We start from the raw sequence: 24,112 nt of genomic DNA, 5'->3' as shown, positions 1-24,112 counted from the left end.
AATCCCAACATTTGGGTGGGAAAATCCCAAAATTTGGGGGAGGGGGGATCCCAAAATTCGGGGAGGGAAATCCCAAAATTCGGGCGGGAATCCCAAAATTCGGGGAGGGGCGGGATCCCAAATTTTGGGCGGGGCTCCCCAAATTCTGCCCAACCCCCCGGGGGGGTCTCCAGGGGGGTTTCCCCCCAATTTTGGGGGGTCCCCGAAGATTTTAACGTCCCCAAATCGGTTTTTTTGGGGGGGTCTCGGCAGTTTGGCCGTTCCCGAGATTTTGGGGGTCCCCAAATTTTTTTGGGGGGGGGGTCCCTCTGACCTGTCCCCCCCCCAGGGCTGTGATTTGGGGGAGACCCTGGCCCGCATTTCCGAGGAGTTGAGGGGGGGGCGCGACCCCCTGAGCGTCCTCAAGGTTTGGGGGGTCCCGGGGGGATTTGGGGGGATTCTGGGCGAATTTGGGGGATTTTGGGGGTCCTGGGGGGATTTTGGGGGTCCTGGGGGGATTTTGGGGGATTTTGGGGGTCCTGGGGGGATTTTGGGGGTCCCGGGGGGATTTGGGGGGATTTTGGGGGTCCTGGGGGGATCTGGGGGGATTTTGGGGGTCCCGGGGGGATTTTGGGGAGAGGTTTGGGATATTTTGGGGGCTGTTTGTGGGGTGGCCGATTTCGGGCTATTTTGGGGCAGTTTCGGGCTATTTGGGGCAGTTTTGGGGCAGTTTCGGGGCAGTTTCTGGTTGGGCAGTTTCGGGGCAGTTTTTGGGGCAGTTTCGGGCTATTTTGGGGCAGTTTTTGGGGCAGTTTCGGGGCAGTTTTTGGGACCGTTTTTGGGGCAGTTTCGGGCTATTTTGGGGCAGTTTTGGGGGCAGTTTCGGGGCAGTTTTTGGGACCGTTTTTGGGGCAGTTTCGGGCTATTTTGGGGCAGTTTTTGGGGCAGTTTCGGGCTATTTTGGTGTCTCTGATTTTCGGGGTCCCCCAGGAGCTGCTGTCGGTGCTCGGGGGGTCCCTGGGGGGCTCCTGGGCCCGGGTCCCCCCCCCGGAGCGGCACCGGCGGCTCTCGGCGCTGCTGGCCGCCACCGAGGGGCTGCTCCGGGGGGCGGGGACACGGCTGGGGACGGGGCGGGGCCACAACCTCACCACGCCCACGGCAGGTAACCGTGACACCTGTGTCACCTGTGTGTCACCTCCTGTCACCTGTGTGTCACCTGTGTGTCACCTCCTGTCACCTGTGTGTCACCTGTGTGTCACCTGTGCCCCCTCTGTGTCACCGTGTCACCTGTGTTCCCTCCTGTCCCCGATGTCACCACGCCCCCGGCAGGTAACTGTGGCCACCTGTGTCACCTGTGTGTCGCCTGTGTGTCACCTGTGTCATCTCCCTGTCATCCGTGTCACCTCCTGTGCCACCTTCTGTCGTCTCTGTCGCTTCTGTCACCTGCCCTGTCCCCTCCCTGTCCCCGGTGCCACCCCCCGGTGCCACCGCGGTTTCCTGTCCCCGCTGTCACTTCCGCCCACTTCCTGTCCCCTCCCTGCCAGCCCCGGGCGCTTTTGTCACCTCCCTGCCGCCCGTTTGTCACCTCTGCCCCCTCCCCCCGTGTCCCCAGGCCCGGGGGTGGCACTGTCCCCATCCTGTCCCTGTCCCCGGGGGTGACACGGGAGGTGACACTGTCCCTGTCCCTTGTCCCCAGCGCTGTCCCTGGCCGTGTCCCCAGGGGTGACACAGGGAGGTGACACAGGGAGGTGACACTGTCCCTGTCCCTTGTCCCCAGCGCTGTCCCTGGCCGTGTCCCGGGGTCCCTGTCCGTGTCCCCAGGGGTGTCCCTGTCCCCAGGGGTGACACAGGGAGGTGACACAGGGGGGTGACACTGTCCCTGTCCCTTGTCCCCAGCGCTGTCCCTGGCCGTGTCCCCGGGGGTGACACAGGGAGGTGACACAGGGAGGTGACACTGTCCCTGTCCCTTGTCCCCAGCGCTGTCCCTGGCCGTGTCCCCAGGGGTGACACAGGGAGGTGACACAGGGAGGTGACACTGTCCCTGTCCCTTGTCCCCAGCGCTGTCCCTGTCCCTGTCCCCGGGGGTGACACGGGAGGTGACACTGTCCCTTGTCCCCAGCGCTGTCCCTGTCCCTGTCCCCGGGGGTGTCCCTGTCCCCAGGGGTGACACAGGGAGATGACACAGGGGGGTGACACTGTCCCTGTCCCTTGTCCCCAGCGCTGTCCCTGGCCGTGTCCCCGGGGGTGACACAGGGAGGTGACACTGTCCCTGTCCCTTGTCCCCAGCGCTGTCCCTGGCCGTGTCCCGGGGTCCCCCCCCCGGCCCCGTCACTCTGGGGGTCCCGGAGGTGACAATCGAGGTCCCCCCCGAGGTGGCCCTGGACACCGACAGCGGTACGGGGACACCGGGGACACCGGGGACACCGGGGACACTGGGGACACCGGGGACACCGGGGACACCGGGGACACTGGGGACACCGGGGACACCGGGGACACCGGGGACACTGGGGACACCGGGGACACTGGGGACACTGGGGACACCGGGGACACTGGGGACACCGGGGACACCAGGGACACTGGGGACACTGGGGACACTGGGGACACCGGGGACACCGGGGACACTGGGGACACCGGGGACACCGGGGACACTGGGGACACTGGGGACATTGGGGACATTGGGGGGGTCTGGGGACACTGGGGGGGGGCACTGAGGACACTGGGGACACTGGGGGGACACTGGGGACATTGGGGACATTGGGGACACTGGGGGGACATTGGGGACACTGAGGACACCGGGGACATTGGGGACATTGGGGACACTGGGGGGACAGTGGGGACACTGGGGGGCACTGGGGGGACACTGAGGTAACTGGGGACACTGGGGACACTGGGGGGACACTGGGGGGTCATTTGGGGGGATTTTGGGGTCGCCTCTGGGGCAATTCTAAGCTCATTTGGGGGGGATTTCGGGGGTCATTTTTGGGGTCCTTTCGGGGGGATTTTGTGACAGTTTTGTGGTAATTTCTGGGCCGATTTTGGGGTCGTTTCGGGGCGATTCCGGGGGGGTCGTTTCGGGGACAATTTTGGGGTCCCCCCTCCGCAGGGCTGTCCCTGGTGGCTCTGCTGACCCTGGGGGGGCTCCCCCGGGCCCTCGAGGGGGCCCCCCCCGTGCGCTGGGACGGCTGGGGGTCTCTGCCCGCGCCCCCCCGCCGGGGCCGCGCCTTCCGCTCCTACCGGCTCCTGTCGCCCGTGGCCACCGCCCTGGTCACCCGCCAGGTGACCGCGAGCCCCGCCCGCGCCCGCCCCGCCGTCACCATCGGCTTCGGCCACCCGGAGCCCGTCAGTGGCACCCCCGGGTCGGGGAGGGGCGCCCCGAAAATGGGGCGGGGGGCTGGAAATGGGGAGGGGGGGGCTGGAAATGGGGAGGGGGAGGCTGGAAATGGGGAGGGGGGGGCTGGAAATGGGGAGGGGGGACCCCGAAAATGGGGAGGGGGACCCCGAAAATGGGGAGGGGGACCCCGAAAATGGGGCGGGGGGCTGGAAATGGGGAGGGGGACCCCGAAAATGGGGAGGGGGACCCCGAAAATGGGGAGGGGGGACCCCGAAAATGGGGCGGGGGGCTGGAAATGGGGAGGGGGACCCCGAAAATGGGGAGGGGGACCCCGAAAATGGGGAGGGGGGGGCTGGAAATGGGGAGGGAGGGCTGGAAATGGGGAGGGGGAGGCTGGAAATGGGGACGGGGGGGCTGGAAATGGGGAGGGGGACCCCGAAAATGGGGAGGGGGGGCTGGAAATGGGGAGGGGGTCAAAAATGGGGAGGGGGGGCACAAAAATGGGGGATGAGACCCTAAAATTGGGGAGGGGGACCCCGAAAATGGGGCGGGGGGAGTGAAAAATGGGATCAGGGAGCCTAAAATGGGGGATGGGACCCCAAAAATGGGGCGGGGGAACCCCAAAAAACCGGGTGGGAGTGGCTGAAAACGGGGGAGGCGGGACCCCAAATCTGGGGAGGGGGGCCCCAAAATGGAGAGGAGGGGGCTGGAATTGGGGAGGGGGGCAGGAAATTCGGGGGTGAGACCCCGAAATTTGGGGGAGGGGGAACCCCAAAATGAGGAAGAGGGACCCCAAAAATGGGGAGGGGAGCCCCAAATTTGGACCCCAAAGGGGCCCGGGGGGCTTTGGGGACCCCCCCCCCCACCCCATTTTCCCCCCCCAGGACCCCAAATTGGGGGGGAGGGTCCTCTGCGCCTTCTGGGACCCCCGGCGGGGGCGCTGGGACACGGGGGGGTGTCGGGTGGTGCCCCCCGAAAACGGGACCCGCCCCGGCACCGTCTGCGCCTGCGACCACCTGACGAGCTTCGCCGTCCTGCTGGCCTTTAACGAGATCCAGGTAGCCCAAAATCCCCGGAAATCACCCCAAAAATAACCTCAAAATGTCCCCAAAACATCCAAAAAATGTGCTCGAAAACACCCCAAAACCTGCCCCCAAAATCACCCCAAAACACCCCAAAAATATCATCAAAATCACCTGAGCAGCTTCGCTCCTTGAACGAGATCCAGGTGCCCCAAAATCCCCGGAAATCACCCCAAAAATAACCTTAAAATATCCCCAAAACATCCAAAAAATGTGCTCGAAAACACCCCAAAACCTGCCCCCAAAATCACCCCAAAACACCCCAAAAATATCATCAAAATCACCTGAGCAGCTTCGCTCCTTGAACGAGATCCAGGTGCCCCAAAATCCCCCAAAATCGCCCCAAAAACATCCCAAAAATATCCCCAAAATGTGCTCAAAAACACCCCAAAACCTGCCCCCAAAATCACCCCAAAAATATCATCAAAATCACCTGAGGAGCTTCGCTGTTTTACTGGCCTTGAACGAGATCCAGGTGCCCCAAAATCCCCCCAAATCGCCCCAAAAATAACCTCAAAATATCCAAATTTATGTGCTCCAAATAACCCCGAAAAACACCCCAAAACCTGCCCCCAAAATCACCTGCACCTGGTGACGCAGGTGGCCCTGGGCGTGTCCCAGGTGATGTCCCAGGTGTCCCAGGTGATGTCCCAGGTGTCCCAGGTGTCACTGGGGGTGTCACTGGGTGTCCCCAGGGGTGTCACTGGGCTGTCCCAGGTGTCCCAGGTGATGTCCCAGGTGTTCCAGGTGATGTCACACGTGTCCCAGGTGTCACTGGGGGTGTCACTGGGTGTCCCCAGGGGTGTCACTGGGCTGTCCCAGGTGTCCCAGGTGATGTCCCAGGTGTTCCAGGTGATGTCACATGTGTCCCAGGTGTCACTGGGGGTGTCACTGGGCTGTCCCAGGTGTCCCAGGTGTTGTCCCAGGTGTCCCAGGTGTCCCCGTGTCCCCCCCAGGACCACTGGCTGCTGGACCTGGTGACGCAGGTGGCCCTGGGCGTGTCGGTGGTGGCCCTGGTGGCCTCGGCCGCCACCTTTGCGCTGTGCCGGGCGCTGGGCGGGCTGCGGCGCACGCTGCACCTGCACCTGAGCCTGAGCCTGCTCGGGGGGCACCTGGCCTTCCTGCTGGGCATCGACCGCGCCCACCAGCCGGTAACGGGGAACGGGGGGTGGGGTCGTTTGGGGTCATCTGGGGTCATTTGGGGGGGGTTTGGGGTCATTTGAGGGGGGGTTTGGGGTCATCTGGGGTCATTTGGGGGGTTTGGGGTCATTTGAGGGGGGGTTTGGGGTCATTTGGGGGTCATTTGGGGGGTTTGGGGTCATTTGGGGTCATTTGGGGGGTTTGGGGTCATTTTGGGGTCATTTGGGGGGTTGGGGTCATTTGAGGGGGGGTTTGGGGTCATCTGGGGTCATTTGGGGGGTTTGGGGTCATTTGAGGGGGGTTTGGGGTCATTTTGGGGTCATTTGGGGGGTTTGGGGTCGTTTGGGGGGGAGCGAGGAGGGGGGTCCGGGGGGCTCTGGGGGGGCTTTGGGGGAGTTTGGGCGGAATCCGGGGGGTTTGGGTTCGGTGTCACGCCGGTGTGCGTTCTGCTGGACGGCGCTGCAGGGGCTGCGTGCCCACTGATGTCCCCAGTGTGTCCCCTGGGTGTCACCGATGTCCCACTGTGTGTCCCTGTGGGTCACCGATGTCCCTGTGTGTCACTGATGTCCCCTGTGTGTCCCCTGGGTGTCACCGATGTCCTGTGTGTCCCCTGATGTCCCCCGTGTGTCACTGATGTCCCCCATGATGTCCCCAATGATGTCCCCAGTGTGTCCCCTGGTGTCCCCTGTGTCCCCTGTGTCCCCTGTGTGTCCCCTGTGTGTCCCCTGTGTGTCCCCTGTGTCCCCTGTGTGTCCCCTGTGTCCCCTGTGTCCCCTGTGTCCCTGTGAGTCACCGATGTCCCCAATGTCACCCCCCCTCAGGTGGCCTGTGCGGCGACAGCGGTGGCGCTGCACCTGTCGTACCTGAGCGCGTTCTGCTGGATGGCGCTGCAGGGGCTGCACCTGCACGTGCTGCTGGTCCAGGTGTTCCCCCCGGCCTGGCTGCGGCCGTGGCACCTGCTGGCCCTGGGCTACGGCCCCCCCGCCACCATCGTGGTGCTGTCCGCGGCCGCGTTCCCGGGGGGATACGGGACCAGCCAATAGTGAGTGACGGGGGGGAGTGATAGTGATCAATGATCATTGATAGCGATCAATAACCGCAGTGATCAATAGCGATCAATGACCATTGATAGTGCTCCCAGTCCCCCCCAGTCCATCCCAGTCCATCCCAGTCCCCCCAGTCCCCCCAGTCCATCCCAGTCCCCCCAGTCCCCCCAGTCCCCCCAGTCCATCCCAGTCCATCCCAGTCTCCGTTCCCAGTTGCTGGCTGTCCCTGGAGCGCGGCTTCCGCTGGAGCTTCCAGGGCCCCGTCATCGTCATCACCGCGGTGAGACTCTGTCACCTGTGTCACCTGTGTGTCACCTGTGTCACCTGTGCGTCACCTGTGTCACCTGTGTCACCTGTGCGTCACCTGTGTCACCCCGTGTCATCCCTGGTGTCACTCTAATGTCACTGCCATGTCCCGCAAATGTCCCCAATGTCCCCCACTGTCCCCTCAGTGTCCCCAGTGTCCCCTCAATGTCCCCTCAGTGTCCCCAGTGTCCCCTCAGTGTCCCCAATGTCCCCCACTGTCCCCTCAGTGTCCCCAGTGTCCCCTCAGTGTCCCCAGTGTCCCCAGTGTCCCCTCAGTGTCCCCAGTGTCCCCTGCTGTCCCCTCAGTGTCCCCAGTGTCCCCAGTGTCCCCCGCTGTCCCCTCAGTGTCCCCAGTGTCCCCAGTGTCCCCCGCTGTCCCCTCAGTGTCCCCACTGTCCCCAGGTCAACGCCGTCATCCTCGTCGTCACCCTCTGGAAGTTGGTGCAGAAATTCAACGAGGTCAACCCGGACATGGGACACCTGCGCAAGATCCGGTGGGGACACGGGGACAGAGGGGACACTGGGGACACTGGGGACACTGGGGGGACACTGGGGGGACACTGGGGAGACACTGGGACAATGGGGACACCGGGGGGATACTGGGGACACTGAGGGGACACTGGGGAGACACTGGGGACACTGGGACATTGGGGACAATGGGGACACTGGGGGGACACTGGGGGGACACTGGGGACACTGAGGACACTGGGGGGACACTGGGGACACTGGGGACATTGGGGACACTGGGACACTGGGGGGACACTGGGGACACTGGGGACACACTGGGGACACTGGGGGGACACTGGGGACACTGGGGACACTGGGGACATTGGGGACACTGGGGACACTGGGGGGACACTGAGGACACTGGGGGACATTGGGGACACTGGGGGGACACTGGGGGGACACTGGGGGGACACTGGGGGACACTGGGGACACTGGGGGGACACTGGGGGGACAATGGGGACACTGGGGACACTGGGGACACTGGGGGACACTGGGGGGACACTGGGGGGACACTGGGGGACATTGGGGACACTGGGGGGACACTGGGGGGACAATGGGGACACTGGGGACACTGGGGACACTGGGGGACACTGGGGACATCGGGGGGATTGGGGCCATTGGGGACAGAGAGATCAGGGGGTGAACAGGTGACACAGGAGGTGACACAGGTGACACTCAGGTGTGACAGGTGACACAGGTGACACTCAGGTGACGCTGCCCTCGTCCCCAGGGTGCTGCTGGTGACGTCACTGGGTCAGCTGACCCTGCTGGGCTCGGGGTGGGCGCTGGGGGTGGGGGCGGGGCTGGGCTGGGCGGGGGGGGAGGGGCCGCCCCTCCCCCCCGGCAGCGCCCCCCCGCCCCTCCCCCTCCTGTTCTGCGCCCTCAACGCCACCCAGGGGCTGCTGATCTTCCTGTGCCACTGCCTGGGCCACCCCAAGGTACCCGAAAAACCCCGAATTCACCCCAAAAACGGAGCCGGGATCCCGAAAAACCCCAAAACCCCCAAAATCCCCCCAAAAAACCCCAAAAAAACCCCAAAACTGGGACCCAAAATAGCCCCAAAGGGACCCAGGAACCCCCCGGGGCTGCTGATCTTCCTGGGCCACCCCAAGGTACCCAAAAAACCCAAAATCGCCCCAAAACCGGAACCGGGAGCCCGAAAAACCCCCAAAATCCCCCAAATCACCCCAAAAAAACCCAAAAAGCCCCAAAAAACCCAAATTCCCATCCCCCCCCCAAAAAAAACCCCAAATTCTGTCCCAAAATCCACCCGGGAGCCCCAAACACCCCAAAATCAGCCCCGAAAAATCCCCCCGAAAACTGCCCCGGTCCAAACTGGGAGGGTCCCAGTCCAAACTGGGAGGGTCCTGTTCCAAACTGGGAGGGTCCCAGTCCAAACTGGGAGGGTCCTGTTCCAAACTGGGAGGGTCCCAGTCCAAACTGGGAGGGTTCCAGTCCATACTGGGAGGGTTCTGGTCCAAACTGGGACATTCCCAGTTCATCCCGGGGCGTTCCCAGTTCAAACTGGAGCATTCCCAGTTCATCCCAGGGGTTCCCAGTTCACACTGGTGCCCTCCCAGTTCAAACCAGTTCAAACCAGTTAAACCCTCGCAGGTGCGGGCCTGGTACCGGTCCGTGCTGTGTCCGCGCTGGCGGCCGTACTCGGAGTTCACCAGTCACACCAGTAACACCAGTAACCCCGGAACCAGCCGGGCCAGGGGCTCCCAGTACCACCAGTGACCCCAGGTGAGACATCCCAGTGACCCCAGTGACCCCAGTGACCCCTCCCAGTATCACCAGTGACCCCAGTGACCCCTCCCAGTGACCCCAGTGACCCCTCCCAGTATCACCAGTAACCCCAGTAACCCCTCCCAGTGACCCCAGTGACCCCAGTGACCCCTCCCAGTGACCCCAGTGACCCCTCCCAGTGACCCCAGTGACCCCTCCCAGTATCACCAGTAACCCCAGTAACCCCTCCCAGTCTCCCCAGTAACTCTCTCTCTCCCCCCACAGGTGCCGAAAATTCCGGGGGAAAAAAACCCGGAAAATTCTGGGAGAAACCGATGGAATTTTGGGAAAAGCCAAAGGAATTTCGGGAAAACCGATGGGACTTTGGGAGGGAAAACAAAAGGAATTTTGGGAAAAAATCCGTATGGAATTCCAGGAAAAAAAAAAAAATCGATGGGAATTTTGGGGAGGGAAACTCGATGAAATTTTGGGAAGATCGGGGGAATTTTGGGGGAAAACCGATGGAATTTCAGGGAAAACCGATGGAATTTCGGGAAATTCGGGATTTTTTTTTTTCCCGCCGCCCATTGATTCTTCCCAGGGAATTTCGGGAACCTTTTTTTTTTTTTCTCCCAGATTTTTTATACATTTTTATTTCCAAAAATAAACTTTGATCCGCGGTGGGGGAGGGGGTCTCATGCAAGGGACCCCCCCCCCCCAAAAAAAGCCCCCAGGGACCCCAAAATCCCCCAAAATTCCCCCAAAATCCCCCCCGGGGACCCTTTTTTGGGGGGGATCATCCCACAGGATCCCAAATTTGGGGTTTTTTTTGGGGGGGGGGTCAAACGATCCCAAATTTTTGGGGAGGGGTCCCAGACAAGCCCTTCCTTAAATTGGGGGGGGTCCCAACTCTTCTGGAGCCCCCCAAATTACTCCCATGGTCCAGAGGAGCCCCGAATTTCGGGGTGGGGGGTCCCAGATGAGCCCCAAAATATGGGGAGGGGTCCCAGAGGATGAAGAATTTGGGGAGGGGTCCCAGATCAGCCTCTCCTCAAATTGGGAGGGGTCTCACTCCTTCTGGGCCCCCCCAAATTGCCCCCATGGTCCAGAGCAGCCCCGAATTTTGGGGTGGGGGTCCCAGATGAGCCCCCAAATTTTGCCCAGATCGCCCCCAAATTTGGGGAGGGGTCGCAGATGATCCGGAATTTGGGGAGGGGTCTCAGATCAGCCTCTCCTCAATTTGGGGGAGGGGTCCCAACCCCTCCTGGACCCCCCCCCAAAAACGACTCCCGCAGTCCAGAGCAGCCCCGAATTTTGGGGTGGGGGTCCCAGATGAGCCCCCAAAATTTGGGGAGGGGTCGCAGATGATCCGGAATTTGGGGAGGGGTCTCAGATCAGCCTCGAGATGGGGGGGTCACAGAGGGGGGGTCCCAACCCCTCCTGGACCCCCCCCCAAAAAAAACGACTCCCACGGTCCCGAGCAGCCCCGAGTTTCGGGGAGGGGTCGCAGGTGGCGCGGGATTTGGGGAGGGGTCTCAGATGAGCCGCTCCTCGGGGGGCAGGCGCAGCGGGGGCGGCCCCGGGGGGGCTCCGCGGCCGCCCCCGCCCAGCTCCTCGCGGCTGGGCCGGTAGGAGCCCTCGGTGCGCCGCTTCTCCCGCAGCCGCAGCGCCGCCGCCAGCAGCAGCGCCAGCAGCGCCAGCGCCCCCAGGGCCCCGAAGACCGCGGAGAGCGCCACGGCCGCCGCGGGCTGCGGGCACGGGGGGTCAGGGCGCCGAGGGCGGCGGCGGCCCGACACCCCCCGAAATCCCACCAAAATACCACCAAAATACCACCAAAAATACCACCAGGAGCCCGAAATCCCACTAAATCCCACCAAAATACCACCAAAATACCACCAAAATACCACCAGGAGCCCGAAATTCCACCAAATACCACCAAAATCCCACCAAAATACCACCAGGAGCCCGAAACCCCCCCCCAAAATCCCACCAAAATACCACCAGGAGCCCGAAATCCCACCAAAATCCCACCAAAATACCACCAGGAGCCCGAAATCCCACCGAAATCCCACCAAAAATACCACTAGGAGCCCGAAATCCCACCAAATCCCACCAAAATCCCACCAAAATACCACCAGGAGCCCGAAATTCCACCAAAATCCCACCAAAAATACCACCAGGAGCCCGAAATCCCACCAAAATCCCCCCAAATCCCACCAAAAATACCACCAGGAGCCCGAAACCCCCCAAATCCCACCAAAATACCACCAGGACCCAAAAATCCCCCCCAAAATCCCACCAGGACCCCAAAATCCCACCAGGACCCCCAAAATCCCCCAAAATCCCCCCAAAATCCCCCCAGGACCCCGAAATCCCCCCAAAAATCCCACCAGGACCCCGAAATCCCCCCAAAAATCCCCCCAAAAATCCCACCAGGACCCCAACCCCCCCCCCCCCCCCAAATCCCACCAGGACCCCAAAAATCCCCCCAAAAATACCACCAGGACCCAAAAATCCCACCAGGACCCCCAAACCCCGTCCCAATCTCCCCACGACCCCCCCAAATCCCTCCAGGGATCCCCAAATTCCCCCCGGGACCCCCCAAATTCCCCCAGGGACCCCCGAAACCCACCCAGGACCTCCCCAAATCTCCTCAGGACACCCCCAAAACCCTCCCGGGACCCCCAAACTCCCTCCCAATCACCCCGGGACCCCCCAAATCCCCCCGGTACCCCCAAATGCCCCCGGGATCCCCCAAAACCCTCCCAGAGACCCCCCAAATCCCCCCGGGACCTCCCAAATTACCCCGGGATCCCCCCAAACCCTCCCAGGGACCCCCAAATCCCCCCGGGACCCCCCAAATCCCCCCGGGACCCCCCCCAATCCCCCCGGGACCCCCCAAATCCCCCCGGGACCCCCCCAATCCCCCCGGGACCCCCCAAATCCCCCCGGGACCCCCCCAATCCCCCCGGGACCCCCCGCACTGACCGAGAGCCCCCCCCCGGCCTGGGGGGCTGGGTGGTCACTGGTGCCGTTACTGGTGATACTGGGAGAGGCTGGGGGGGGAGGGGGGGGTCACTGGGGGGGGTCCCGGGACCCCCCCAAAAATCCCCTCCCCCCACCCCCCGACTTTACCTGTGCTCAGGTGAGTCCTGGCCACGCCCCCGCCCCCCCCCCAACAGCCCCGGGAGCCCCCAAAATCTCCTCAAAGCCCCCCCAAAAATCCACCCCAGACCCCAAAATCCCCCCTGGGAGCCCCCCCCCAAAAAATCCCCTGGGACCCCAAAAATCCACCCCGGGACCCTCCGGACACACCTGGGACCCCCCAGGACTCCCCCAAATCCCCCCCAGACCCCCAAAAATACACCTGGGACCCCCCAAAATCCCCCTTGGGACCCTCCCAGCCACACCTGGGACCCCCCAAATCCCTGACCAGCCGCCCGAGACCCCCCAAATCCCCCCAAAATTCCCCGGGACCCCCCAAATCCCCCCCGGTTACGCACTCTGGGCCAGGGCGAGGCAGGGCAGGGCCAGGGCCAGGGCCAGGTGAGGGGCACCTGCCATGGGGGGGCCGGGGGCTGCGGGGGCACGGCCGGGACCCCAGAACACACCTGGGGAGCCCAAATACACCTGGGGAACCCCAAAACACACCTGGGGAGCCCAAATATACCTGGGGAACCCCAAAACACACCTGGGGAGCCCAAAAATACCTGGGGAGCCCAGAGTACACCTGGGGAGCCCAGAACACACCTGGGGAGCCCAAAAATACCTGGGGAGCCCAGAGTACACCTGGGGAGCCCCAAAACACACCTGGGGAACCCCAAAACACACCTGGGGAGCCCAAATACACCTGGGGAACCCCAAAACACACCTGGGGAGCCCAAATATACCTGGGGAACCCCAAAACACACCTGGGGAGCCCAAATATACCTGGGGAACCCAGAACACACCTGGGAGTCCCCAAACACACCTGAGATCCCCCAAATCTCTCTGAAACTTCCCCAGACCCCCCGAAAACCACCTGGGATCAACCCGGACACACCTGAGATCCCCCAAACACACCTGAGACCCCCCCAAACACACCTGGGACCTCCCCAAACACACCTGAGATCCCCCAAAATCCACCTGGGACCCCCCCAAACACACCTGGGACCTCCCCAAACACACCCGAGACCCCCCAAACACACCTGAGATCCCCCAAAATCCACCTGGGACCCCCCCAATCACACCTGGGACCTCCCCAAACACACCTGGGACCCCCCAAACACACCTGAGATCCCCCAAAATCCACCTGGGACCCCCCCAAACACACCTGGGACCTCCCCAAACACACCCGAGACCCCCCAAACACACCTGAGATCCCCCAAAATCCACCTGGGACCCCCCCAATCACACCTGGGACCTCCCCAAACACACCTGGGACCTCCCCAAACACACCTGAGATCCCCCAAACACACCTGGGACCTCCCCAAACACACCTGGGACCCCCCAAATCCACCCGGGACCCCTCCCCAACCTCACCTGGGACCCCCCCGGCCACGCCCAGGGCCCCGCGACCCCTCCCCAGGTGCGTCCCGCCCCCCCCGGGCCCCCCCGAACCCCCCAGGGCCCCTCCCCCCCTCACCTGTCCCGCTCCGTTCCGTCCTTCCGGGGCCGCGCCCGTGGCCCCGCCCCTCGCCACGTGACCGTAGCGGGCGCCACGCCCACCCCGTACCTGGCGCCAGGTCACGCCCACACCTGGAAGGGGCGGGGCTTTGACAGGTGGAAAAACACGCCCCCTATTTGTCGCTTTTAAGACACGCCCCTTTCCGCTTCGAAGCCGCGCCCACGCTGAGCGACGGAATTGCGTCATGGTGAAGCCACGCCCACTTTCGGTCGGTGGTTACGTCAGCCTGAAGCCACGCCTACTCCCTGTGAGCGATTGCGTCATTGTGAAGCCACGCCCCCCAGAGGCGCCGACCCCAAAAAATGACCCAAAAATCGGGGAATCCACCCCAAAAATGACCCCAAAAATCGGGGAATCCACCCCAAAAAATGACCCCAAAAATCGGGGACCCCACCCCAAAAAATAACCCCAAAAATCGGGGACCCCGCCCAAAAATGACCCCAAAAATCGGGGAATCCACCCCAAAAATGATCCCAAAAATCGGGGACCCCGCCCCAAAACTGACCCCAAAAATCGGGGAATCCACCCCAAAATTGACCCCAAAAATCGGGAATCCACCCCAAAAATGATCCCAAAAATCGGGGAATCCACCCCAAAAATGATCCCAAAAATCGGGGACCCCGCCCCAAAACGGGATCGGAAATGGGGACCCCAAAAAAAGGGAACCCCCAAAAAATGGGAACTTCCTCCCAAAATAGGGAAACCATTAAAAAAAGGGAGGAACCCTTTAAGGAAGAAAACCCCAAAAAACGGGAACCCCCAAAAAAAACCGACCCCAAAAATACGGGGACCCCCCAAAAAACGGGACCCGAAAATGGGGATCCTAAAATGGGAAACCCCAAAAAAAGGGAAATCCCCCCCAAAAAACGGGAACCCCAAAAAAGGAAAACCCCCAAAAGATGTGGGACGCCAAAAAAACCGACCCCAAAAAAAGGGAAAACCCCCCAAAATTGGACCTTTTTTTGGGGGGTCCCACAAATTTATTTTTTTAATTTTAAAAAATTTAATTTTTTAAAATAAAATTTCAAAAATCGTGGATTATTTTTTTTAAATTCCACGATTTTTATGGGATCGCCCCCCAAAAGGAGATGCCATAAAAAGGACCCCAAAAAGGGACAAAGGGACCCCGAAATCAGAATCCCCGAAAGGGGTTCGGTTTTTTTGGGGTGTTCCTGTTGAGGGTCTCATTTTTGGGGTTCGTTTTTGGGGTTTTTCCCATTTTTAGGATCCCCGTTTTTGGGATTTTCCCCGTTTTTAGGATCTCAGTTTTGGGTTCGTTTTGGGGTTTTTCCCGTTTGGGTTTTTTTTTTTTTCCCATTTTAGGGATTTTCCGATTTGGGGGATTTTCCCCATTTTTAGTGTCACGTTTTTGGGTTCGTTTTTGAGGGTTTCTCATTTTTAGGATCCCCATTTTTGGGGATTTTCCCATTTTGGGGTTTTCCCCATTTTAACTGTCTCGTTTATGAGTTCATTTTGGGGTTTTTCCCCATTTTGGGGGTTTTTCCCATTTCAGGATCTCCTTTTTGAGATTTTTCCCATTTTTGCCATTTTCCCCATCTTTAGGATCTCATTTTTGGGATCATTTTTGGGGATTTTTCGATTTTGGGGATTTTTTTTTCCTCATTTTAAGACCTCGGTTTTTGGGTTCATTTTGGGGGTTTTCCCCATTTTAAGGATCTCGGGTTTTGGGTTCATTTTTTTCGCATTTTCCATTTTTAGGATCTCGATTTTTGTGTTCATTTTTTCTCGGATTTTCCCATTTTTCGGATCTCGATCTTCGGGTTCATTTTTTTTTCGCATTTTCCCATTTTTCGGATCTCCTTTCCGGGGGTTTTTCCTCATTTTTGGGGGATTTTCCCATTTTTCGGGGTTTTTTTTTCTCTCCCATTTTCGGGCTCAGATTTCCCAAATTTCGGGATCGATTTTTTCGGGGTCTCCCCTCCCCTCCCCTCCCCCCCGGGTGCCGCAGTGGGGGGGTGGGCTCGGCCGGGGGGGGGGAGGGGCGCTCCCTCCGCAGCCAATCCGCGCTCGGCCGCCCCTCCCCCCTCCCCCGCGCTATCGCGATGTCTCTGTCGCGACAGCGCCGCCGCCCCCCCGCGCCCCCCCCGCGCCCCCGCAGCGCCTGAAGGAGCCCGGGTGGGTCCGGGGGGGGGAGGGGGAGCCCAAAATTTTGGGGGGGGGGTTCCAAGAAGCCGGAGGGGGGGGAGGGGAGGGGGCGGAGCCTCTTTTGGGGGGAGGGGGGAGGGGGAGCTCCTTTTTGGGGGGCCGGGGGGGGTTTGGGGGGCTCCGGGGGGAGATTTGGGGGTCCCAGGGATTTTTGGGGGGTCCCGGGGGGGGTTTGGAGCCCCTTTTTTGGGGGGTCTGGGGGATTTTGGGGGGGATTTGGGGGTCCCACGCATCCGGGGGTTCAGCTGGGGGGGGTCCCCTCTTTTTGGGGGGGGGGGAATTTGGGGGGGCGGGGGCCGTTTTTTAGGGGTGGGCGTGGCTCTGACCGCCCCTTCCCCCCCCCCCCCCAGGTGTTCCCGGAGCCCCCCCGGGGGTTTTTGGGGGGTTTTGGGGGGAATTTTTGGGGGGATTTTTTGGGGGTCCCCCCCCCCCAGCCATGGCCCCCCCCCCGGCAGGACAAGCGCGGCTCCATCGTCCCCTGCGTGCTGCTGGTGGAGGTGAGGGGACCCCAAAATTCTCCCCCGGGGACCCCAAAATTCACCCCGGGGACCCTAAAATTCACCCAGGGGACCCCAAAAATTAACTCCGGGACCCCCAAAATGGCCCAGGGACCCCAAAAATCACCCCGGGGACCCCAAAAATGAACTCCGGGACCCCAAAATGGCCCAGGGTACCCCAAAAATCACCCCGGGGACCCCAAAAACCAGCCGGGACCCCCCTAAAAATTTCGGGGGGCCCCTCAAGGCCCTGGGGCCGGGGCGTTTGGGGGGTCCCAGCCGGGTTTTGGGGGGGATTTTGGGGGGATTTGGGGTTTTTGGGGGTCCCGGTCCCTCGCTGTATTTCGGGGTGACCCCTTTTCCCCCAGGTGGGGATTTTGGGGGGGCACAGACCCTGTTTTGGGTGGGATTTGGGTGGGATTTGGGGGGTCCCAGCCGGGTTTTGGGGGGATTTTGGGGGGTTTTGGGTTTTTTGGGGGTCCCGGTCCCTCGCTGTATTTCGGGGTGACCCCTTTTCCCCCAGGTGGGGATTTTGGGGGGATTTGACCCTGTTTTGGGTGGGATTTGGGTGGGATTTGGGTGGGATCTGGGGGGTCCCAGCCGGGTTTTGGGGGGATTTTGGGGGGATTTGGGGTTTTTGGGGGTCCCGCTCCCTCGCAGTATTTCGGGGTGACCCCTTCCCCCAGGTGGGGATTTTGGGGGGCACAGACCCTGTTTTGGGTGGGATTTGGTGGGATTTGGGTGGGATTTGGGGGGGTCCCAGCCGGGTTTTGGGGGGATTTTGGGGGGATTTGGGGTTTTTGGGGGTCCCGGTCCCTCGCTGTATTTCGGGGTGACCCCTTGCCCCCAGGTGGGGATTTTGGGGGGCACAGACCCTGTTTTGGGTGGGATTTGGGTGGGATCTGGGGGGTCCTAGCCGGGTTTTGGGGGGATTTTGGGGGGGTTTTGGGGTTTTTGGGGGTCCCGGTCCCTCGCTGTATTTCGGGGTGACCCCTTGCCCCAGGTGGGGATTTTGGGGGGCACGGCCGCCCTGGCCTACCAGCTGGAGTTCACCGACGCCTTCCCGGTGCACGTCGGGGGGTTCTTCTGCCGGGACCCCGATTTCGGGCGGCCCGACCCCGGCCCCCCCCGCGCTCAGCCGCGCCCCCCCCGCCCTGGTCTACGCGCTGGTCACCGCCGTGCCCGCGCTCACCGTGAGCGGCGGACGGGGGAAAAATGGGGGGGATTTGGGGGGAAAAGGGGGAAAAATGGGATTTGGGGGGGGGGGGGAATGGGATTTGGGGGGAAAAGAGGGAAAAATGGGATTTGGGGGGGGAATGGGATTTGGGGGGGGAAAGGGGGAAAAATGGGATTTGGGGGGGGGAATGGGATTTGGGGGGGGAAAAGAGGGAAAAATGGGATTTGGGGGGGGGGAATGGGATTTGGGGGGGGAAAGGGGGAAAAATGGGATTTGGGGGGGGAATGGGATTTGGGGGGGAAAAGAGGGAAAAATGGGATTTGGGGGGGGGAATGGGATTTGGGGGGGAAAGGGGGAAAAATGGGATTTGGGGGGGGAAATGGGGGCGGGAAGGGGGGAAAAGGGGGGATTTTGGGGGAAAAGGGGGAAAAAATGGGATTTGGGGGGGGGGAAATGGGGATTTTGGGGAGGAAAGGGGGAAAAATGGGATTTGGGGGGGAAATGGGATTTGGGGGGGAAATGGGCGAAAAGGAGGGAAAATGGGATTTGGGGGGGGGTCCTGGGGGGGTGGGATTGTTTTGGGGTTTCTGGGGGGTTCGGGGGAGTTTTGGGGTTCTAGGGGGGGGGGTTTGGGTGATTTTTGGGGTCCCTAACGCCCCCTCCCCCGCCCCCCAGATGGCCGTGGGGGAGCTGCTGGGGCGGCTGGGGGGGGGTCCCGGGGGGGTCGCGCCCCCCCCCCAGCGCTGGGCCCGGAGCTGTGAGCGGGGGGGGGCCCCTGCGGCGCCTGCTGCGATTCCTGGGTGAGGGAGCCCCAAAACACCCCCAAAGTTACCCCCAAATCCCTCTGAAATCCCCCCAAAATCCCCCCAAAAAACAGCCCAAAATCCCCCCAAAAAATCCCCCCAAAATCCCCCAAAAAACAGCCCAAAATCCCCCCAAAAAATCCCCCCAAAATCCCCCCAAACCCCCCCCAAAATCCTCCCAAAAACAGCCCAAAATCCCCCCAAAATCACCCCAAAAAACAGCCCAAAATCCCTCTGAAATCACCCCAAATTCCCCCCCCAAATCCCTCTGAAAATCCCCCCAAAATCCCCCCAAATCACCCCAAAATCCCCCCAAAATCTCCCCCCAAAATCACCCCCAAACTCCCAAAATCCCCTCCCACACCCCCAAATCCCCTCGCACACCCCCAAAAAACACCCCAAATCCCCCCAAAATCCCCTTTTACCTCCCAAAATCGCCTCTAACACCAAAATCCCATTTTCCACCCCCAAAATCCGATTTTCACACCCCAAAATCCCATTTTCACCCCTTTCAACCCAATTTTTTCCCCTTTTTCTCCCCCCAGGCGTGTTCTCCTTCGGCCTGCTGGCCCCAAAATCCCCATTTTTTCACCCCAAAATCCCATTTTCACCCCCTTTCAACCCAATTTTTTCCCCTTTTCTCCCCCCAGGCGTGTTCTCCTTCGGCCTGCTGGCCCCAAAATCCCCATTTTTCACCCCAAAATCCCACTTTGACCCAATTTTCTCCCCCCAGGCGTGTTCTCCTTCGGCCTGCTGGCCACGGCCATCTCGTCCAACGCCTTCCAGGTGGTCCTGGGGACCCCGGCCCCCCATTTCCTGGCCGTGTGCCGCCCCAACTACAGCGCCCTGGGCTGCCCCGGGAGCCCCGGGAGCCCGCCGCGCTTCGTGCCCCCGGGGGGGACGCCCTGCTCCGGGGACCCCCCGGCCGTGGCCGCGGCACGGAGAGATTTCCCCTGCAAGGAGGCCGCGCTGGGAGCCTACAGCGGCGCCTTCGCCGCGGTATTTGGGGTTTGGGGGGGTTTTGGGGGGTTTGGGGGGGATTTGGGGGGGATTTGGGGGGTTACAGGGGGTTTGGGAGCCTACAGCGGGCGCCTTCGCCGCGGTATTTGGGGTTTTGGGGGGTTTGGGGGGGATTTGGGGGGGATTTGGGGGGTTACAGGGGGTTTGGGAGCCTACAGCGGCGCCTTCGCCGCGGGTATTTGGGGTTTACGGGGGGTTTGGGGGGATTTGGGGGGGATTTGGGGGGTTACAGGGGGTTTGGGAGCCTACAGCGGCGCCTTCACCGCGGTATTTGGGGTTTTGGGGGGTTTGGGGGGGATTTGGGGGGGATTTGGGTGGTTTATTTGGGGTTTAGGGAGGCTTTGGGGGGATTTGGGGGGTTTATTTGGGGTTTAGGGGGGCTTTGGGGGGGATTTGGGGGTTACAGGGGGTTTGGGAGCCTACAGCGGCGCCTTCGCCGCGGTATTTGGGTTTACGGGGGGTTTGGGGGGTTTTGGGGGGATTTGGGGGGGATTTGGGGGGTTACAGGGGGTTTGGGAGCCGACAGCGGCGCCTTCGCCGCGGTATTTGGGGTTTAGGGGGTTTGGGGGGGGTTGGGGGGGATTTGGGGGGTTTATTTGGGGTTTGGGGGGTATTTGGGGGGATTTGGGTGGTTTATTTGGGGTTTAGGGGGGATTTGGGGGGGATTTGGGGGGTTGATTTGGGGTTTAGGGGGATTTGGGGGGGATTTGGGGGGTTGATTTGGGGTTTAGGGGTGGTTTGGAGGGGATTTGGGGGGGTTACAGGGGGTTTGGGAGCCGACAGCGGCGCCTTCGCCGCGGTATTTGAGGTTTGCGGGGCATTTGGGGGGGGATTTGGGGGGGTTTGGGGGGGATTTGGGGGTTTATTTGGGGTTGGGGGGGGTGGTTTGGGGGGTATTTGGGGGGTATTTGGGGGGTTTATTTGGGGTTTAGGGGGATTTGGGGGGTTTGTTTGGGGTTTGGAGGGGGTTTGCTGGGGAGTTTGGGGTGTTTATAGGGGATTTGGGGGATTTATTTGGGGTTTAGAGGGGATTTGGGGGGGATTTGGGGGGTTTATTTGGGGTTTACAGGGGATTTGGGGTCTCTATGGGGTGTGTATGGCGTTGATTTGGGGTTTATTTGGGGTTTAGAGGGGATTTGGGGAGTTTATTTGGGGTTTAGAGGGGATTTGGGGTGTGTATGGGGTGTCCATGGGGATTTATGTGGGATTTGGGGAGTTTATTTGGGGTTTACAGGGGCTTTGTGGGGGATTTGGGGGGTTTATTTGGGGTTTAGAGGGGATTTGGGGGGTTTATTTGGGGTTTATAGGGCGTGTATGGGGGATTTGGGGGGTTCATAGGGGATTTGGGGAGTTTATTTGGGGTTTAGAGGGGATTTGGGGTCTCTGTGGGCTGTGTATGGGGTTGATTTGGGGTTTATTTGGGGTTTATTTGGGGTTTATAGGGCGTTTCTGGGGGATTTGGGGTGTTTATAGGGGATTTCGGGGTTGATTTGGGGTTTATAGGAGATTTATGGGGGATTTTATGGGATTTTTACCGGGATTTTTGTAGGATTTCGGGGTTTTTTTTGGGGGTGGGAATTTTTGGGCTGGTTTTGGTGGATTTTTTTGGGCTGATTTGGGGGGTTTTTAATAGGATTTTGGCGGTTTAGGGGCGGTTTTTTTGGGGTATTTTTACCGGGATTTTTTTAGGATTTGGGGTTTTTTTTTTGGGGATGGGATTTTTCGGGATGGTTTTCGGGGTTTTGGGGGGTGACCTTCCCGTGTCCCCCCCAGCTGTACGTGACCCTGGCCTGGCGGGGAGGCGGCTCCCGCCTGGCCAAGCCCGCCGCCGTTCTGGGCTTGGCGGCGCCGCCGTTCCTGCTGGGGGCGCTGCGCGTGGCCGAGCACCGCAACAGCTGGGGGGGGGTCCTGGGGGGCTTCCTCTGCGGCACCGGCATCGCCGCCTTCCTGGTGAGCCCCGAAACCCCCGAAAAAAACAGCCCTGAAAGCCCCCCGAATGGTCCCGAGCCCATAAAAACACAGAAATCCCAAAAGAATCCCCCCAAAAAATCCCAAAAACCCCAATGAAATTCCCCCCAAAAAACCCTAAAAAAATCCCCCAAAATCCCGAAAACCCCAATAAAATCCCCCCCAAAAAACCCCCAAAATCCCCCAAAAATCCCAAAAACCCCAAAAAAATCCCCCCCCCCATAAAACCCCAATAAAATCCCCCCCCATAAAACCCCAATAAAATCCCCCCCAAAAAAACCCCCAAAATCCCCCAAAAATCCCAAAAACCCCAATAAAATCCCCCCCCATAAAACCCCAATAAAATCCCCCCCAAAATCCCCAAATCCACCCCAAATCCTCCCCTCTGCGGCACCGGCATCGCCGCCTTCCTGGTGAGCACCAAAAACCCCAAAAATGGTCCCGAGCCCATAAAACACAGAAATCCCCAAAAAATCCCCAAAAAATCCACCCCAAATCCTCCCCCCTGACCCCCAAAATCTCCTGGGACCCCTCCCCAAATCCCCAAATCTGCCCAGAATCCCCCTGGGACCCCCGAAATCCCCAAATCTGCCCCCAAAACCCCCCTGGGACCCCCAAAACCTCTCTGGGACCCCCAAAATCTCCCCAAAATCCCCCTGGGACTCCCCCAGGACCCCCCCAAAATCCCCCAAATCTCCCCTCCCCTCCCCCCCCAGGTGACGTGCGTGGTGGGAAACTTCCAGAACCAGGGGGGGGGATTTGGGGGTGGGGGGCGACCCCCAGAGCCCCCCCCGAGCTGCCCCCCCCAAAACCCCCAACCCCCCCTGGAGGAGATCAGCGTCACCCAGGTGAGACCGCCAAAAATGGGGGGGAGGGTCCCAAAAATGGGGGGGGAGGGTCCCAAAATTGGGGGGACCCCAAAAATTGGGGGGGGAGACCCCAAAAAACTGACCTCAAAAACAGACCCCAAAAATTGGGCGAGACCCCCCAAAATGGACCCCAAAAACGAGGGGGGACCCCTAAAAAAAACCCAAAATCGGGGGGGGACCCCAAAAAATGGGGGAGGGACCCTAAAGACGGATCCCAAAAAATGGGGGGAGGAGCCCAAAAATGGGGAGGGGCCCCAAAAAGGCGGGGAGGGATCCCCAAAAATTAGGGGGGGCCCCGAAAATGGGGGAGTGACCCAAAAAATGGAGCCCAAAAATGGGGAGGGGCCCCAAATTTGGGGGGAAACCCCCAAAAATGGATCTTTAAAAAATGAGTGGGGGGCTGAGAAATTAGGGGGGGGACCCCAAAATTTGGGGTGACCCCTCCCCCATGTTCCCCCGCCCCGCAGGTGCGTCGGGCCGAGTTCCCAGCGGTGACCTGAGAGAACCCCTGGAATTTGGGGAGCCCCAAATTTGGGAACGCCGGGATTTGGGGGGAGCCTGAAATTCGGGGAGCCTGAAATTCGGGATCCTGAAATTTGGGATCTTGAAATTCGGGATCCTGAAATTTGGGGGGTTCTGAAATTCGGGATCCTGAAATTTGGGGGGTTCTGAAATTTGGGATCCTGAAATTCGGGGGGTTCTGAAATTTGGGATCCTGAAATTTGGGGGGTTTCTGAAATTTGGGATCCCAAAATTTGGGAACATGGGGATTTGGGGGAACCCAAAATTTGGGATCCCGAAATTTGGGGAAATCCCGAAATTCGGGATCCTGAAATTTGGGGGTAGCCTGAAATTTGGGATTCCAAAATTTGGGAACGTTGGGATTTGGGGGAACCCAAAATTTGGGAGAGTCCTGAAATTTGAGATCCCAGAAATTGGGATCTCGAAATTTGGGGGAGCCTGAAATTTGGGATCCCGAAATTTGGGGGAGCCTGAAATTTGGGATCTTGAAGTTTGGGATCATGAATTTACACGATCCCAAAATTTGCAGGATCCTGAAATTCGGGAACCCCAAAACTTGGGATCCCAAAATTGGAAAATCCTGAATTCTGGGATCCCAAAATCTGGGGGGAAGCCGGAAATTTGGGAACCCCGAAAATCGGGATCCAGAAATCTTGGGGGGGGGGGGGGAGGGTGTCCTGAAATTTGAAAATCCCGGAATTTGGGGGAAATCCCGAATTTGGGATCCCGAAATTTGAAAATCCCGAAATTTGGGATCCCAAAGTTTGATTTTTTTTGGGGGGGGGGGGGATTTTTTGGGGTGGGGGAGGGGCAATAAATCGGTTCCGTGTGACCCCCCCGTGTCCGTGTCAGGGGTTGGGGGCTTCTATAGGGGATCTATAGGGGATTTGGGGGGGGTTCTATATGGGGGTGTCTATAGGGGATCTATAGGGATTTTGGGGGGCTCTGTAGGAGTCTATGGGGATTTCTATAGGGGTCTATGGGGTTCTGTAGGGGTATATGGGGGTCTATGGGGTTCTATAGGGGTCTATAGGGTTCTATAGGGATCTATGGGCTTCAATAGGGGTCTGTAGTGTTCTATAGGGGTCTATGGAGTTAAATAGGGGTCTATAGGGTTCTATGGGGGTTCTATGGGGTTCTATAGGGACCTATAGGGTTCTGTAGGGGTCTGTGGGGTTTCTATAGGGGTCTGTTGGGTTCTATGGGGTTCTATGGGTTTCTATAGGGGTCCATAGGGTTCTATAGGGGTCTGTAGTGTTCTATAGGGGTCTGTAGGGTTCTATGGGGGTTCTATGGGTTTCTATA

General features: G+C 60.2%; 3 protein-coding genes across 4 annotated transcripts; 2 read left to right on the top strand and 1 right to left on the bottom strand.

Moving 5' to 3' along the window:
• Nucleotides 1–107: 107 nt before the first annotated feature.
• Nucleotides 108–9,800, top strand: LOC136284569 (putative adhesion G protein-coupled receptor E4P; the record flags this gene model as incomplete). The annotated part of the gene is made up of 12 exons (XM_066174922.1): nucleotides 108–406; nucleotides 970–1,141; nucleotides 2,266–2,373; nucleotides 3,083–3,318; nucleotides 4,195–4,368; nucleotides 5,349–5,543; nucleotides 6,354–6,574; nucleotides 6,792–6,858; nucleotides 7,287–7,378; nucleotides 8,122–8,329; nucleotides 9,006–9,137; nucleotides 9,405–9,800. Coding segments are annotated over 11 exons (1,898 nt in total), but the record flags the coding sequence as incomplete, so codon positions are not given.
• A 72-nt stretch (nucleotides 9,801–9,872) lies between these two features.
• Nucleotides 9,873–17,651, bottom strand: CRB3 (crumbs cell polarity complex component 3). 2 transcript variants are annotated; one of them, XM_066174920.1, is made up of 5 exons: nucleotides 17,488–17,651; nucleotides 13,744–14,030; nucleotides 12,623–12,749; nucleotides 12,108–12,175; nucleotides 9,873–10,867 (listed from the first exon to the last, which is right to left on the bottom strand). In XM_066174920.1, the coding sequence occupies exons 2-5, from the start codon at nucleotides 13,969–13,971 to the stop codon at nucleotides 10,655–10,657; spliced, it is 636 nt and encodes a 211-aa protein (XP_066031017.1). In that variant the 5' UTR covers nucleotides 13,972–14,030; nucleotides 17,488–17,651; the 3' UTR covers nucleotides 9,873–10,654. The 2 variants fall into 2 exon arrangements, with proteins under 2 accessions (XP_066031017.1, XP_066031018.1); XM_066174921.1 differs by lacking the exons at nucleotides 13,744–14,030; nucleotides 17,488–17,651 and adding an exon at nucleotides 12,811–13,145 and having other exon boundaries at nucleotides 12,623–12,730.
• LOC136284567 (phospholipid phosphatase-related protein type 2-like) lies at nucleotides 15,840–23,583 on the top strand. The gene is made up of 8 exons (XM_066174919.1): nucleotides 15,840–15,921; nucleotides 16,302–16,448; nucleotides 17,452–17,641; nucleotides 18,301–18,425; nucleotides 19,162–19,427; nucleotides 21,222–21,398; nucleotides 22,133–22,264; nucleotides 22,753–23,583. The coding sequence occupies exons 2-8, from the start codon at nucleotides 16,388–16,390 to the stop codon at nucleotides 22,783–22,785; spliced, it is 984 nt and encodes a 327-aa protein (XP_066031016.1). The 5' UTR covers nucleotides 15,840–15,921; nucleotides 16,302–16,387; the 3' UTR covers nucleotides 22,786–23,583.
• Nucleotides 23,584–24,112: the final 529 nt, after the last annotated feature.

The sequence above is a fragment of the Chamaea fasciata genome, unplaced genomic scaffold, assembly GCF_029207755.1.
Source record: "Chamaea fasciata isolate MVZ Bird 193981 ecotype frontalis unplaced genomic scaffold, bChaFas1.0.hap1 SCAF_1130, whole genome shotgun sequence".
Taxonomy (NCBI): domain Eukaryota; kingdom Metazoa; phylum Chordata; class Aves; order Passeriformes; family Sylviidae; genus Chamaea; species Chamaea fasciata.
Note: the sequence above shows the minus strand (reverse complement) of the source record. Positions and strands in the feature narration are given on the sequence as shown.